The sequence below is a fragment of the Schistocerca piceifrons genome, chromosome 8, assembly GCF_021461385.2.
Source record: "Schistocerca piceifrons isolate TAMUIC-IGC-003096 chromosome 8, iqSchPice1.1, whole genome shotgun sequence".
NCBI lineage: Eukaryota > Metazoa > Arthropoda > Insecta > Orthoptera > Acrididae > Schistocerca > Schistocerca piceifrons.
The window spans coordinates 430,952,645-430,969,988 of NC_060145.1; the positions used below are offsets into that span (position 1 = coordinate 430,952,645).

At 44.6% G+C, this 17,344-nt stretch overlaps 1 protein-coding gene across 1 annotated transcript in view; it reads left to right on the forward strand.

Moving 5' to 3' along the window:
* LOC124712422 overlaps positions 1-14,566 on the forward strand; it is a 33,207-nt gene extending 18,641 nt beyond the window's left edge. The window contains exon 5 of the mRNA XM_047242716.1: positions 14,412-14,566. Within this exon, the coding sequence (XP_047098672.1) occupies positions 14,412-14,566 (155 nt within the window). The remainder of the gene's footprint in view (positions 1-14,411) is intronic.
* The last annotated feature ends 2,778 nt before the right edge of the window (positions 14,567-17,344 follow it).

Genomic DNA, 17,344 nt, shown 5'->3' on the forward strand with positions numbered 1-17,344 from the left:
CCTCGAACCTCCGGCGGAGAGGTCGCGCAACACATTTAAACAATAATATTGTAGATCAAATAACATAAACGTAAAGCAATATTTTAAGGAAGTCCCTACATGCTATGGAAGCAGGTTAAACGTGTACAATAGAGATATTTCAAGTTGCCTGGACATCTATACAAAGATGTCTTACTGCGTGAAATGCTTCAGAATTTCTGCAGTGTTTGCTGACAGTTTGTCCAGCCGATAGGTACGCTAATTAGCTTTCTTGCGGCTTCTCCGTCTTGCAGCATATGCTTTCTAGAATGAGGTACCATTCGGGTCTGGTGTGCGTTACACATATCTCGGCATTCGCCCGCTTTCTCGAACCCTCCAATACTTCGAGCGACATGTCATCCATCCTCGCATACCTAGTTATGTTCCGTAGCGGATGATATGTTGAGGTCACACAGCCAGAAGCAATGTTCAAGATTGTAGTTGTAAGGCGCACCCTGCAATTAAGTCGTATCATTATCCAGTCCTTGCGGCTATGAGCTAATGAGCATTTCAATTTTCTTCGCTGTATCTGTGCGCGTCTCTTGGTGACATGACGGTGGTACAGCTGACCCCTCATATCCTAGTGTTTACATCTAATTCACTGTCTGATATTGTAGCATTTTCACTATTCTTCAAAACATAGTTCTATACAATACAGAAACGAAGAGAATATCTCAAGGAAAGTGCTTGCAAAGCTGCCCTAACGAACCAAAAAAACAAACAACCAAATAAAAACTAACGTAATTGACAGTTGAGCGCGATATACCTCTTTCCAGCACATACACACTTTCACCAAATACTACGTGACGAAATGCAAGTAATCACCTCATTCCTGAATCAATTAGGCTCGGTATACCGTCCGCAATCGAATCACGCTGTGGAGCCTTACAATTCTACAGGAAGAAGAAAAAGCAAGTCACCCGAAAGCCACACCAAGACAGGGAGAGTCACGCTTAATTAATGGCTTCATACAGGAGTCAGCCTTGAATATCGTGAACTGAAAAAGGTAAAAAAAATCCATCAAAAAAGTTGTGCTGAAGACACAAAAAATAGCACAGAAGGTGAAAATGAAGTTACTTGTAATCATAATAGTCTAGAAAGGTATTCATCTTTTGGATCTGCAGTAGCCTTTCTTTCCGTGTTTGGAGTTACATTATTGAATATAGATCCGCCTGTTACGCAAAAAAAAAAAAAAAAAAATGGTTTTTCTTTTTACCCAAACATGCTTCAAAACCTCTGTGCCATCCTCAGTGGATTTTGTTTATTGAAAACTGAAAAAGTAGACATTATCGGGTTGTAACTGATCTAATAAAGTGAAGCCTAAAGAAAGTTTTTTTTTTAACAATCATATTGACCAACTAGGATAACATTATAACATTAACAACTTCAGTTCCTCTTCCTCCTTTGTTATTGTTTCCTATTTTTCCAGAATCCCCTTATTTTCTTCCCATGAATTCTCTACCTTTCTTCTGTCCCTGTTGTTCCCGATTTTTTATTTCTTCTGCCTTGAAAGCCTTCCGAATTTAGTATTTTATTTTTAAAACAGTATCTTTCTGCTATTTCTGATTCCGAAAGGTTGTTTCTTTCTAGATCTTTCCTTACTTCTGTAATCCATGCTATCGTCGGCTTCTTCTTCCAGAAATACCGGAGTATTGTTTTGTTAGTCAATTTTTATCCGTTCCGTAGAAGTATCCAAAAAACGTTAATTTTCTTTTGGCCATTTTCTCTATATTTTTGTAAATCTCCTCATTACTTCTTATTTTCCAAACATTTGCAGTTTATATTGCACCCATTATTTTTCTAATAGTCCTTCTTTCCAGTACCTCTAGTTTGTCCATCTTATAGTTCATCGTTAGGCATTCAGATCCATATAAACATTCTGGTCGTACCACTGTGGTGTAGTGTTTTAGTTTTTCTAGATATACATTTCTTGTTGTAAATATTTTTGGTCAAACCATATGCTCTTTCCATTTTGTTAATTCTTACATCTAATGCAGATTTTTCTAGTCTATTCTGTTGTATAGTTTCCCCATTATATTTAAATTTATTTACGCGCTCTATTTTACATATTTATGTTTCTATGAATTTTGGCGCATTTTTTATGTTTGTCACGAATTTTGTTTTTTTAGCTGAAATTTTGAGACCAGTTCTGCCTGTTATTTTTCCCAGAAGGTTTATCTGAATAACTCATTCTGTCAGGTTTTCTGAAAGTATTGAAAAATCATCCACAAAAACTAAGCAGTTTACCTTAGTTCCATTTGTTTTCGTTCCCAGAGTTATTGGTCCAATTTTGTGACTTTTTCGTTCCGAATTCCAGATCTTTACAATTTTTTCTATAACACAATTAAACAGTAAAGGCGATAAACCATCACCTTATCTAAATCCAGTTTTTATTTCAAATGGCTGAATACTTCTTCCATAAATTTGACTTTAGACGTTGTACCTGTTAGTGTTTCACGAATTATATTTGATAATTTTGATTTAACACCAAATTCTCCAATGACCTTATCTATTGTTTCTCTGTCTGCACACTCAAATGCTTTCTTGAAATCAATAAATGACACTATTATTGAAACTTCCTGGCAGATTAAAACTGTGTGCCGGACCGAGACTCGAACTCGGAACCTTTGCCTTTCGCGGGCAAGTGCTCTACCAACTGAGCTACCCAAGCACGACTCACGCCCCGTCCTCACAACTTTATTTCTGCCAGTATCTCGTCTCCTACCTTCCAAACTTCTAGACACTATTATTGGTTTGCTGGTTAACATTCTATGGCGAGTTATAGACTTTAAGTTAAAAATTTCTTCTGCACAGGATCTTCCCTTTCGAAAACTACCCCGATATTCTCCCAGTTGTTTGTCTAAAGTATCTACCACTCTATTCAGGAGAATTTTTGATAATACTTTGTATGCCATTGGTAGAAGTGACACTCCTTTGTAATTATTGACATTTTGTAATCTTTTCAGTTTTCCAAATGTTGTCAAAAAGCAGATGTAGATCCTTTATAACTTTTGGTTCTGACCACTTCAATAATTCTGCTGAAGTCTTCACCACTTGCCTTATTGTTTTTGAGTGTTTTGATGGCTTCGTGGATTTGTAACTCTGTTGGTGGGAAATCTTGCTCTAGATTTTTAGATGTTACTGTAAATTCCAATTTATCTGTTGGAACTGAACAGTTTAACAGCTTTTCAAAACATTTTGCGAAAATTTCACAATTTTCTTTGTTATTTAATACCATATTGCCATTTTCATCTTTGAAACAAATACTTTGTGCCTGATATCCTTTAAGTATGTGTTTAAAAGTTTGGTAAAAATTTCTAGTATTATTTTTGGTGAAATTTTCTTCTATTTCAATAGGCTGAGAATTTTCAAAGTTTCTATTGATTTTCCGGATTATTTTTTATGTTTGTTTTGCATTGTTGTATGAACTGTTCAAGGTCTTCCTCTTTTACGAACATCTCCATTTTCTCCATTTTTGACCTCTTTGTATTAGTGTTTCTACACATGCCTCATTCCATCATGTCTTCGTTTTTATTCTTGGTCTATCCTAAAGTTCCCTCTGCTGCTTGAGTTATTTGCATCTGAGTTCATGCCAATCACCTTCTTTACTTGTCTCAATTTCTTCTCAAAATTTGTCTATATTTTCTTTTGTAATATTAGCTGTACTTTTGTTGTATCTGACGACTTTATTGGTCGCCTTTTTTGTTGTAGGTGGGAGAGATTGTATTTTAATCTTAGAGAGATAATAGTCTGAATAGAATTCCCTATTTCTGACTATTTTAACATTCATAATTTTCATGATATGCCTTTTAGATATGGCTACGTCATCCAGTTGAAATTCCTCTAGGTTTGGATTGCGATATCTCCTAGTTTTGGCTTTTTTCGTAGTTTGCGGAAATGTGTAGACATGAGTTTTAGCCCTCAGGGACTCAGCATTTGTTTGCTGAGTACGGGCTTGGTGACCCCAGGGTTTCTGAGCTGGGGACTGGTAAGTGCCACCAGTTCCCTGACACCATAAGTGCCAGTGGAACATTGTATGCCACAGGGAATGGGGATCTTGGCTTGACTGCCTGGATCGTGAGGATGGAATAAACCTCTATAAAAAAAACTCTCAATCTCAAGGTGTGCTGCACGGTGATGTGATGTATGGCCGTCCAGGTGGAACAGTCGTTAGAGGACACCTCAGTTGTATAAGGCTTACTCAGGCACATGGGGCTCTGTCTGAGTGGACCCATATTTTCCTAGCTGCTCGTGGGACTGAGATGGAACTCTCGAAATCTTCTTCTTCTCCTCCCAGCGGGAATGTTGTACTGCCTGGGAGTTCTCACACTCATTCATCCAAATGAATGAGGGAGGCTTGTCCTCCTGATAATCAACTTCTTGCCATTAATGGGGTTCAAGGAGTTATGAATCACAATCATAGTGACCAAGACGAAGGAGTGGATGTTTGAAAAATTGCCCCCATTCTATATCCATAAACGCTTGGAAGGGTTGGTTGGTACCCTAAAATCTATTAAGCGGTTGAGAAATGGTTCCTTACTTGTTGAGACTAACAGGGCTAAGCAGGTGTAACTTAAGAAATCACAGATATTGAGTGAGTACGACATCATTGTTGAGTTGCATAACTCCCTTAAGGCGTGGTAACCTGCCGGGGTATTATGGATATCGACATTGCTGAACTCAAACAAGAATGGGCACCATAGGGATCACAGATGTGGAACAAAGGACTCACAAGAACAATAGAGAGATTGAGAAGACTGCCACTTTTATTGCGACTTTCAATTCTCCAACGCTACCTGAACACATCAAGGCAGGTTTCCTCTGACTTAGGGTTCAGCCCTATGCACCTAACCCTAAGCAATGCTTCAAATTCCAGAGTTTTGGCCATACAACGCTGAGTTGCAGGGGCGAAGCGACTTGTGGGAAGTGTGCAAAGGCAGCCCCTGAAGCTGGGGCTGACTATCCATCTCCAGCAGTCTGCATTAACTGCTCTGGGAGCCACCCAGTCTGGAGCTGAGGCTGCCCTGTTTTTGCAGAGGAATACAAAATTCAGGAAATCAAAGTGACCAAGCAGATCCCCTACGCAGAAGCCAAAACGGACTATCAGGCGATGCAACCCCTTGTATTTGTCACTTCTTATGCTTTGGTGGTGCAGAAACCTGTTACTGAAGTCGACACTTCGACGTAGACGACGTCCAGTGTTCCCTTATCCACCTCTAGCACCTGTACATGCACCTGTATGTGCCAAAGTAAAGTGAAAGACATAGAGATCCAGACAGCTACGATGGAAGGAGCAAGTAATGCTTCCACAGTGCACAGCTGGAAGACACCCCAAAAGCAAAGTGCCCCTCAATGCCAAGTTTCTTCAAAGAAAAGTGGCTCTTACCGCCCCATTTCCCCCTCATCCTTGATGGGAAAGTAAGTGGGGAAAGGATCCCAACATGTGGGTCAAAAGCTGACCTGGGTACCATCAGACGTCATTCTGGCACATCTGACTGCTGATGAGGACATCATGGATTTTGATGCCTCATCACCAGAGCGCCTCAGCACCCTGGCGCAAAGACAGGGATAAATCAAGACCACGTTGATAAAATGGCTCCCATACTCCAATGGTATATCAATGGATACAGGACTCATTTGGAGGAACTGCGACTCGTTGTACAGAACAGTCCATTTTGTCTCTGCCTACGAGAGACTCACTTTAAAGAGACCGACACTCCTGTACTTGGAGGCTATCTCCTTTATAGAAACGACGACCTTACTGTTGAGAGGGCAAAGTTGGGGTTGCAGTGTTTGTAAGGACACTTTTCACTCCTCACCTATTCCCTTAACAACAACACTACAAGTGGTTTCTGTTTGGATAGTGGCTCATGTTGACATCACAGTGTGCTCTGTGTACTTACCACCCCATGAGCCTCTTGATAGTGGGGTCCACACTCATCTTATTGATGAACTACCCTGACCCTGTCTCCTTTTGGGGGACTTCATTGCACACTGTGCACTATGGGGTTCTAACACCACATGCCCCAAGGGTCGAGTACTTGAGGATATGCTACACACAACAGATCTTAAATTGCGGAACTTTGGTCAAGCCATTCATTTTAGCGCCACTACAGGTTCGTCTGCAGCCATAGACCTCTCCTTCTGCTCACCTGCACTTGGGGACACTGCTCAGTGGGCAGTGGACAATGACCTTCATGGTAGTGATCGTTCCCTATCTGGATCGATCTGCCTGATGGAGCAGATCCTGGAAGAAAGCCACCGAGATGGTGTTCTTTACAGACAGTTAGCTTTCGAGCAATGTGACAGCGTCCAGGACTGTGTGGATCACATTACAGCTGATGCATCCATCCCAAAGTCCGTGGAAGTGCCTAGGAGGCGACCCGTCCCTTGGTGGAATGATGAGTGTCATTTTGCAATCAGGCAGAGGAGGGCAGCTATGCGCAGATTCAATCGATGCCCTAGAAATGCAAATCTTGCAAACTCCCGAATAGCACAAGCAAAGGCGAGGAGAGTAATTCGAGAGAATAAGCAGAGGTCTTGGCAAGAGTACCTGCACTCCATCAACACGTCCACATCCGCGAGTTAAGTATGGGAAGCCGGCAGGAGGATCTCAAGTCACAAATGTCGACTGCCAGTAGCATCTGTACAATTACATGCGTCTCTTGTAACATCGATGAGGGACACAGCTCAGACAGTGGCTTAATCATATAAATCCATTATGGCTGATTGCAGGCAGGATCCCACCTTCCGTCGATATCAGGAGGCCCAGGAGAAGGTTGTTCTTGATTTTAGTTTCATCAACATGGAAGAATACAAGCAGCCTTTCTCTCTGTGGAAGCTGGATTCTGCATTGTCAGTTGCTTGTGAATATATCACCTGGAAATGACCTGATAACCGACAGCATGTTGCAACAGTTGGACCGATGGTCGAAGGAAGTCCTCCTGCAGCTCTTCAATAAAATTTGGATAACTGACGACTTTCCCAACTCGTGGAAAATTTTAATCCCAGTTTTGAAAACCAGTAAAGGATCGGACAGACGCTGGTAGTTATCATAGTATTAGCCTGACAAGCTATGTAGGAAAGACACTGAAGCGTATGGTCAATCGGCGCCTAGTGTGGGTTCTTGAAACCAGATCCCCACTCAGTCGCTCCCAGTGTGGGTCAAGGAGGTTGCACCGTGGTAAAAATTGCTGTTTTGAAGAGTGCGCCGCAGCGCGTTGTGTGAAGCAGTCGCCCTCCGTTTCTGGCGGTGGCGCTGCTGTGGCAATCGCAGCTTTGGTGTCTCCCTCTGGTGGGAAAGGGGAAAGGTTGCCTGTTCACGTGCATTTAAGCGGCGCTATGAACTTGCCAGTCGGTCAGTTGGTCAGCCAGGTCAGTGTAAGATAGTCAGTGTCTGTCAGTCGTCTGGAGTGCTAGTATGTGTTAGGCCGCCAGTGTGCTCGAGTTGCTGAGGCAACGATCATTGGCGGTTGGATCGATCGGTTGGTCGGTCGCGCACTGAGAGACAAGATGACTTGTCCGCCTTGAGCGTCGGCGCATGTGAGGTCGCCACGTCGAGTCCAGTGGGCGGCGCCGTATAGCGAGGGGTAGTGGCTGCGCGGTCGACACGAGAGCAACAGGAGTCAACCCACGACATCTGTCTGGCCGGTGCGAGCTGCGACGCCGTGAGACGGGAGATCGGCGCGCCTTCCTGCGTCCGTTGAAGCGGCTGGCAGCGGACGGTTCGGGAGAGCGTTTTGGGGATGATGCGCCAGGTCTTCGCCAGACATCGCAGTTTATTAGAAGTTAAGTGAATCGTGATATGTTGTTTCATTTACTTGTTAAATTCTACTTGTTTTCTTGGTCAGTCTCTCGTCTCCAGCTTGCTCGTCTGTCTCTCGTCCGCATTTGTTTGGCAGTTAGTGTCTGACTGTCTGTCTGTCGGTCTGCATACGTTAATAGCTGCCTCTGTCATGTTTGTCGGATTCGGTGTTAACGAATTTATTGCTTGAAGTGTAACGGCCGAATTCCTGAAATATGTTTTTATCTTGTCTATCTTCTTGAGAGGCGGTGTATGTATAATGCAGAGCATGTTTGTATATTTTATGTAATACTGCATTTCATGGGTTTTTTATTTAAATGGTCATTTTGGTATATAAAGTTGCCACCGTTCCACTGCAAGAGTTTTCCTTTTAAAATCAAGTTACACTTTCGGTGGCAAGTTAATTTTTTTTAATGTTAGTGTTTTGTACCATTTCCATCCCTCCTACAGGATGCATAGTTTATGTGCTTGTGTGTTAAAATTTTTAGTTTAAAGTAATCTGGTGTGTTGCGATGTGCGTGTAGTCTTTCAGAGGTTTTGTGAGCTGTCGTGACTACGGCCGTGTCAAAAGGCAGCGGCAAGTTTCTCAGCCCGAAAGCTCATACCGTCAGTATTTGTTCTTTCTGCCTCTGAATAAAATTGTAACTTGATATTTTGAGGGTGCTTTCTGATTATAATTTTAAATCTGCATTAAAAAAGGGCTTTTAGGAATTAAATTTCCATTTGTTGAAAGAAATTTAATTTGTTTTCATCAATTACCCACTGGCAGCTGCTTCCACGCTCACATAGTGTGATTAAATGTGTTAATGTTCTTGATGAATCGCTAGTAAATAAAGTAAATTCTCAGGAAAAGGTTTTGAAAGTAAATTCACGGTTCAGAGGTATCGCTCCACTCTCGATAACGTGACCCTGCTCGAAGATGCAATTCAGCAAGCTTTCTTCGCAAGTAACACCTTATCGGTGTTTTCTTCGATATGGAAAAGGCCTACAATACTACCTGGAGGCATAATATTTTGTCGCAACTCCTTCAGTGGGGATTCCATGGACGTCTACCGACCTTCATATGGCCCTTTCTTTCGGACAGATATTTTAGATACAGGGTTGGGAATGCCCTGTCTGACCGTTTTAAGCAAGAGAATGGTGTCCCTCAAGGGAGTGTTTTATGTGTCACGGCTTTCGCCATTGCAATCAATAGTGTTATAACCACAGTGTGACGTCCAGTACTATGTTCCTTGTTTGTGGACGACTTTTCCATCTTCTGTGCATCCTACAGTCTCGCCACGGCCACTCGGCAATTGCAGCTGATGGTCAGGCAGTTGGAGGAATGGTCTTGCACCACAGGTTTTAAATTCTCATTTGAGAAAACAGTTTGTGTTGATTTTAATCGTTCCCTCTGTCTGTTTAGTTTGCCCATTTTAAAAATGGGGCACACAATTCCCACTTTTAAGGAAAAGGTAAAGTATCTAGGTCTTATCTTTGATGAGAAATTAACATGGTTGCCACATCTTAAAGAACTGAAACTCAGATGTCTCAAAACCTTAAAAATACTGAAATGTGTCAGTCATAGGTCTTGGGGAGCTGACAGGCAACGCCTGCTCCAACTTTATAAGGCCTTTGTGCGATTCCCAGCTTGAATACGGTTGCCCGATTTATGGGTCAGCGAGGCCTTCATACCTTAAAATGCAGTTCATCACGAGGGTATTAGGCTGTCTACAGGGATCTATCGCACGAGCCCGGTTGTTTGTGTGCAGAGGCCTATGAGCCCCACTGTCTATTCGACGTCTTCTTCTCGTGGTACACCAACAATATAGGGCATTTTCCGTTCCTACATCGCCAGCATCCAGTTATGTTGCTCAGCCACCACTGAATCAACTGTTTGATCATCGGCCACAAGCAACACGGCCATTTGGGATCCGTGCAAGGGAAAGCCCTGAATTATTACAGGTTGGTGGCATTTAGGTCCAAAGCCAGGGTTGGTGTAGGGCCTCCCCCTGGCTACTACCAAGGCCCAGATTGCTTTTAGAACTGCTTACAAGCAGGATTGTACCCAAGACTGTGTTTTTAAAGTTAAATTTAATGAAATTTTACGTAGCCACCCAGATTTTTTTACTGTCTACACGGATGGTTCTAAGCAGGGAGATTTATTCGGTTGTTCTGTCGTGTTCCCCGACATTGTCCTCCAGATAGGGCTCCCAGAGCAGTTTTCAGTTTATTACGCGGAACTGTTTACTATCCTGAGGACAATGGAGCAGATGAGAAGGCGTCGTCACAAAAAATTTATCATCTGCTCTGATTCTCAAAGTGCCCTTCTCGCTCTTGGACAGATGTATCCAGCAGATCGGATGGTGCAACAGCTACAGGACGCTCTCCTTCTCTTGCATAGGCAAAACAAGGAAATCATTTTTTGCTGGGTTCCAAGGTACACAGGCATCCAGGGAAACGAGCTCACTGATGCTGCTGCTAAGGAGGCTTGCTCCCTTCCCCCTCCTGCCCGCTGTTCAGTCCCTCTCCGGGCTGTCACTTCGTTTGTGACCAGGAAGGCTGTATGTTGGTGGAAGTTACAGTGGTTGGAACAATAAACTGCGTTCCATCAAGACTTCAGTGCGACCATGGATTACCTCCTTCCGCTCGCGACGGTATGAAGAAGCAGCCTTTACTCTGCTTAAAGTGGGACATTGTCGATTGATACATGGCTTCCTTTTACGCCGGGAGGAGCCCCCAGAATGTCAGAGATGCGGGACACAGCTGTCAGTACGACATCTTTTAAATGAGTGTATTTTATATGACGACTTGATGTTTGAACTGGGTTTTCCACAGGATCTTCCCTCTATTTTAACCGATAATGAGGCGAGTGTTGTTCGTGTCTTAAAATTTTGTGTGGTGTCCGGAATTCTTCCCAAAATACTTGGTGTGAGATCTTAATGTGTCACAGAGTGGCTGGGTAATGTATTATTTCTAAGGCGCCATCGAGCCACGGTTATTTGTCCCTTTTTAACAGCATCCTTACAGGTGTTTTATTCATGATTTTATTTACTTATCCCGCTGTGTCTCGCTGGGGCTCTATTACGAGATTTTATGACCGTCACATTCTTGGGGTTGCTCTATGTTTCCTGTAGTGGGATTAAACGTAGTTTTCCGATTCATTGATATTTGTACATAGAGTGTAAAAATCTTATTCGGTATAACATTAATGCAACGACGCTGATGACGTAGCTGTTTAACGCCCTCCACCATAAATCATCATCATGAGTTTTAACTGGAACATTTTACTCATATTGAGAAGTCTTTCACCATTTATGTTTGACCTTGCGTGTGCTGGATATTCACCTACAACAGCCCTAAATTTCTTTTTGCTCCCAATTTGCGCATTGAAGTCGCCAAGAAGTACTTTAACGATCTTTTTAGCTGTGATAGAAATTTCAGATTCTAAAAGACTCCAGAATTGATTTCTCAATCTGGCTTGGGACCGACTATAGCGGAGTTCTTACAGTGATCTTACATTATATGGTTTTGCAGAACAAATGGTTCAAATGGCTCTGAGCACTATGGGACTTAATTTCTGAGGTCATCAGTCCCCTAGAACTTAGAACTACTTAAACCTAACTAACCTAAGGACATCACACACATTCATGCCCGAGACGGGATTCGAACCTGCGACCGTAGCTGTCGCGCGGTTCCAGACTGTAGCGCCTAGAACCGCTCGGCCACCCCGACTGGCTTTTGCAGAACAATCTGTGTGGTGTCCTGCACTGATAGCTTGTCATCTGCAAACAAAACGATGGAAATGTGAAATTCATCGGTGAGTTAACACATCCCTTGATTTTTAAAGGACGTGATTTTGGTTTGGCAAAATGTTTTGCCCATTTATTCGTTATTACTCACGTTTTGCTATGACTGATGCTACTTCTTCAGCGTTCTGAGAGCACTGCACACACATATTAATGTACTTTTTATAATTTCATTCTTCCAAACGCCTGTTCATTTTGTAAAACGCGCTCACGTCAGCGTTCCTTTGTTGCCGAGAGAATTTGGCGCCGAATTTGAATTCTGTTTACTTTTTCTCTCTCTTTGTGTGTGTTTGTGTGTGTGTGTGTGTGTGTGTGTGTGTGTGTGTGTGTGTGTGTTTGTGTGTAAGTTACATTAGCTGTTTGTGTTGCCTTTTCTGTAAAATTCCTTTAATGTATTAAATAATGTGACTTTACAGAGAGTAGTGTTTTCATTTAAAACTTGTGTGCCTTCTTCGTTCGCTTTCTCTTCTATTGTCAGTTTGTGGTCTAGGCTGTAGCTGGATTTCAGTATTTTTTAAATCTTTTGCTAATATAGTTGGGGTGGTTACATACTGTTAGGTGGTCAGCAGATGTGCTTTGGGTGCTGTTATTTTAGGGCTGTGTTTTGAGCATCTTGTTTGAAAGTTCCTGCATCTTTGTTGTATGTATACTGATTGGCAGTGTTCATTTATTCCTGATCCGTTGAATTTGTCTGTGGATTTCTCCTGTGTTCTGTGTTTTTCTATGTGGTGTTGTGTACAAGTCGGTTGAGTGGCGCTCGTTACACGGAGCCGCTGGAGGTGTGGATCAGTGTGGGGTGCACTACTGGGTCCGCCGATCCCGCGCGACCGCTACCGGCGTCTAACGGGAATTTGCAATCCCATTACTAACTGTGACGACCTTGGGATGGCACTGATACGTGATACCACACATTCTTCAAGCGCCTATGAATATCTGCGCTGTTCTCGCGTTCTTCCAAAAGAAATTCAGTGACAGCTCTTTGCTTGGAACGCGCCTCCGTTACAGGGACCATTTTGAAGGCTACGTATAGCGCCACCACCTACCCGAACTTCATGAAACTATAAGGGCTGAAGCGGGAACATTCTACACTCCTGGAAATGGAAAAAAGAACACATTGACACCGGTGTGTCAGACCTGCGAGAGGGCTGTATAAGCAATGATCACACGCACGGCACAGCGGACACACCAGGAACCGCGGTGTTGGCCGTCGAATGGCGCTAGCTGCGCAGCATTTGTGCACCGCCGCCGTCAGTATCAGCCAGTTTGCCGTGGCATACGGAGCTCCATCGCAGTCTTTAGCACTGGTAGCATGCCGCGACAGCGTGGACGTGAACCGTATGTGCAGTTGACGGACTTTGAGCGAGGGCGTATAGTGGGCATGCGGGAGGCCGGGTGGACGTACCGCCGAATTGCTCAACACGTGGGGCGTGAGGTCTCCACAGTACATCGATGTTGTCGCCAGTGGTCGGCGGAAGGTGCACGTGCCCGTCGACCTGGGACCGGACCGCAGCGACGCACGGATGCACGCCAAGACCGTAGGATCCTACGCAGTGCCGTAGGGGACCGCACCGCCACTTCCCAGCAAATTAGGGACACTGTTGCTCCTGGGGTATCGGCGAGGACCATTCTCAACCGTCTCCATGAAGCTGGGCTACGGTCCCGCACACCGTTAGGTCGTCTTCCGCTCACGCCCCAACATCGTGCAGCCCGCCTCCAGTGGTGTCGCGACAGGCGTGAATGGAGGGACGAATGGAGACGTGTCGTCTTCAGCGATGAGAGTTGCTTCTGCCTAGGTGCCAATCATGGTCGTATGCGTGTTTGGCGCCGTGCAGGTGAGCGCCACAATCAGGACTGCATACGACCGAGGCACACAGGGCCAACACCCGGCATCATGGTGTGGGGAGCGATCTCCTACACTGGCCGTACACCACTGGTGATCGTCGAGGGGACACTGAATAGTGCACGGTACATCCAAACCGTCATCGAACCCATCGTTCTACCATTCCTAGACCGGCAAGGGAACTTGCTGTTCCAACAGGACAATGCACGTCCGCATGTATCCCGTGCCACCCAACGTGCTCTAGAAGGTGTAAGTCAACTACCCTGGCCAGCAAGATCTCCGGATCTGTCCCCCATTGAGCATGTTTGGGACTGGATGAAGCGTCGTCTCACGCGGTCTGCACGTCCAGCACGAACGCTGGTCCAACTGAGGCGCCAGGTGGAAATGGCATGGCAAGCCGTTCCACAGGACTACATCCAGCATCTCTACGATCGTCTCCATGGGAGAATAGCAGCCTGCATTGCTGCGAAAGGTGGATATACACTGTACTAGTGCCGACATTGTGCATGCTCTGTTGCCTGTGTCTATGTGCCTGTGGTTCTGTCAGTGTGATCATGTGATGTATCTGACCCCAGGAATGTGTCAATAAAGTTTCCCCTTCCTGGGACAATGAATTCACGGTGTTCTTATTTCAATTTCCAGGAGTGTATGATGTCCACAGCAAATTTCGCATATTTTTAGCCACAACTGGAAAAAAAGTGTTGCACTATTTATCGAATCACTCTTGTACTTTACCGAACAGATTCTATAAAATCGTCTGAGGACTGAAGAGCAGCCTGCGTGCTGGCGCTGTCCTTTCTGCAGTGAGCGAATCTGTCACATGCCGCGCCGAGTCGGCTAGCCGGCGGGCGCCAGTACGTTGCTGTCGGCGCTGCCACCGGCTGCCACTGTGTGCTGCCCCATTGCCCACACGGGCCTCCGCCACGCGCTTAACCTGCTTCCTTTTTGTGGGCTGTTGCAGAGGAGCAGGCGAACCGGCTGCTGAACGAGCACTGGCAGCAGCTGTGGTCGGCGCTGGAGCCTGCGCTGGACGCAGCCTACAACAGGCTGCTCTCTGAGATCTCGGGAAAGGCACTCGCCCAACTGCCGCTCGCCGCCATCCTAGACGACCCTTGAGGCATCGCTGCCTTTGCATCGCTTCCAACTTTCTAGTTTCCTGATTAACTTTAAGTTTTGTACATGTAAATGATTAGATTTTCATATAGTCTTATGTGGTTAATAGCCTTGTTGGTGGGTGAAGTAATAAAGAGTGTTTCACAACACACATCTTCTAATTCTTCCCTCCTTTACCAGAAAACAAGTGTCCATACTAAGATAGGCTACCAGTATTCGAGGTTTTTTCAGAGCTTTGTTGTTGGCACGGCCGCGGTGGCCAAGCGGTTCTAAGCGCTTCAGTCCGGAACCGCACGACTGCTACGGTCGCAGGTTCGAATCCTGCCTTGAGCATGGATGAGTGTGATGTCCTTAGGTTAGTTAGGTTTAAGTAGTTCTAAGTTATAGGGGACTGATGACCTCATATGTCAAGTCCCATAGTGCTCAGAGCCATTTAAATTATGTTGTTGGCACACTATACAAAAATCAGTCATCCTCAGGGGACAGTAACAACATGTAAAACACCCTCGCCAGCCGAAGTGGCCGAGCGGTTAAAGGCGCTACAGTCTGGAACCGCACGACCGCTACGGTCGCAGGTTCGAATCCTGCCTCGGGCATGGATGTGTGTGATGTCCTTAGGTTAGTTAGGTTTAAGTAGTTCTAAGTTCTAGGAGACTTATGACCACAGCAGTTGAGTCCCATAGTGCTCAGAGCCATTTGAACCATTTTTTTGAAAACACCCTCTATTCGCAGCAACGGCCTCGATTCTGAGACGCATGAAGTCCAAAATCTTCTTAAGGTATGCAATATCCACCTGAAGCCATTCAGCGATTACATCGCACAGAGCAACTAAGTTCCAGGTGTGTGGATTGCTATATTTCACCTGATCTTTCGAACAGCCCCAGACACTTTCTATTGCATTAAGGTCAGTTCCTTTAGCGGGTCAGCCCACGTGCGATACGGTGCCTGAGTTTTCGTGTACCCAGGAAAGTAAGCGTGCAACACAGCTTTTGTCACGGTTGCCGAGGACGTTCAAATAAACATCCTGGGTCTTGTTCAAGGCAAGCTGACTGACTGGGCCTAAATGATGGTATGGAAAATACCCCCAAAACATCACAGAAGCACCTCCAGGCTGAAGTAGACGCTTCACATACTATAGCTTAACCGGCCGATTGGGCTGCTGGTGTACCTCGCATCATTTAACTCGTCGGACCACATGGGTTGCCTTCAGTCACGTACTGTTCAGTTTCTTTGTTGTTTGGCCCTCTGAAGTCGTGCAGCTTAAAGTCCCACTGTGTTCAACGGCCTTTGCGAGGGACCCGACTCCACACGTCTACTGCTTGTAATATTCACACGAAAACTCGTTGATATGGACCTGATTCACTAACAGCAACACTTCCTATCTGGTTTGAAACCAATTGCCATAGTCGGGGCGTCACAGTCTTCCTTGGTTCGTGCCGTTTAGAACGTTTTAGAACTGGCTGTGAGCGTCACACAATTCCTTGTCTACATTGGACCGTTTGCATTGGTACACCAAATTATCGGGAAACTTCGTTCACGATGTAGTCATAGGTACGTCCGAACAAGATATCTCCTTTCTGCCATTCTGCCACATCATCACGTCGATTCATCTTACAGCGCTGATTCTATGCAAACGGATGTCATCCATGCACCACTTCATTACCATGACTTAAACTGGCGAGAGGATCACGTGACCAATTGGTACCGGTTCTACACCACCTACAGCGATCCAGGCCGACCAGTGTGCTCTTTTAAGGGGGCAGCTAGTATATTGTCGTGCGAGTTTTTGTTGCTGAGTAAGACTCAACACCCGGCACTCGTACAAATTCTTCACAAACTTTACATGCAGAGCCTGAGGATCAAGTAATGTTGACCAGACTCCATATCATCATGTCGATGGCTTTATTTCGATGTCGTATGAATGGACATGGGGTCGGAAATCCGCTTTCCCAGCCCTTATCAGTTATCCGAACTTGAAGTCTCTTACATCTCGGCCCAGCAACTCAGCTGTTAGGATCACAAGATTTTGTGTATCCTCTCCCGACACTCTCACCAAAGGAAAATAGCAGGCAATTAGATGCGCCGACCGCTAGAAGTGGAGGTCACGGACAAGAACTGATAATAAGTACTGCTTTATTACTATCAGTTCCAGTCCTCAGATCGTCATCAGGTATCAACAGCCGCTTAAAACAGCTTTCATGTCCGTCTTATGATGCCTCACGATCTGAATACTGAAACTGGTTGTAATAAATAAGTATTTACTGTAAGCTCGTGGCGATGAAGTGCGATTTTTTTTAAATACTTAAGAGATGTGGTGTACCACCTTAAGAAAATTCTTGATATTCTTTAAATTAGCAACATTCAAGACTCTCATGTCGAACATCAGCGAGTACTGACAAAATGACTCCGTGCTTTAACAGAAGACAAAATAATGGAATGGGTCTGCAAGAAAAATGCTAACCCACGAGATCTTCACTTTGAGTTATTGCAAATTACAAGTTGGTTAAATTCAAAGACGAGAACATAGGTACAATGAAAGAAAACAATTTATGTAAGAAATGTTTCTCTCCGGAGCTATAAATGGAACTATACCATCTAAACAAAATTATTCAGGCACCCCTATGTAACGCGGAACGGATCACAAGATATTACGAATGGCGGAAACGCCATTATGAAAAGAGGATGGCGATTATTGTGTTGTCAGCAGAGAAGTAGTAAAGCAAATAGGTAGCTTAGGAGAGGTCAGTGACTTTTAACGTAAACTAGTCATGAGGTGTCACC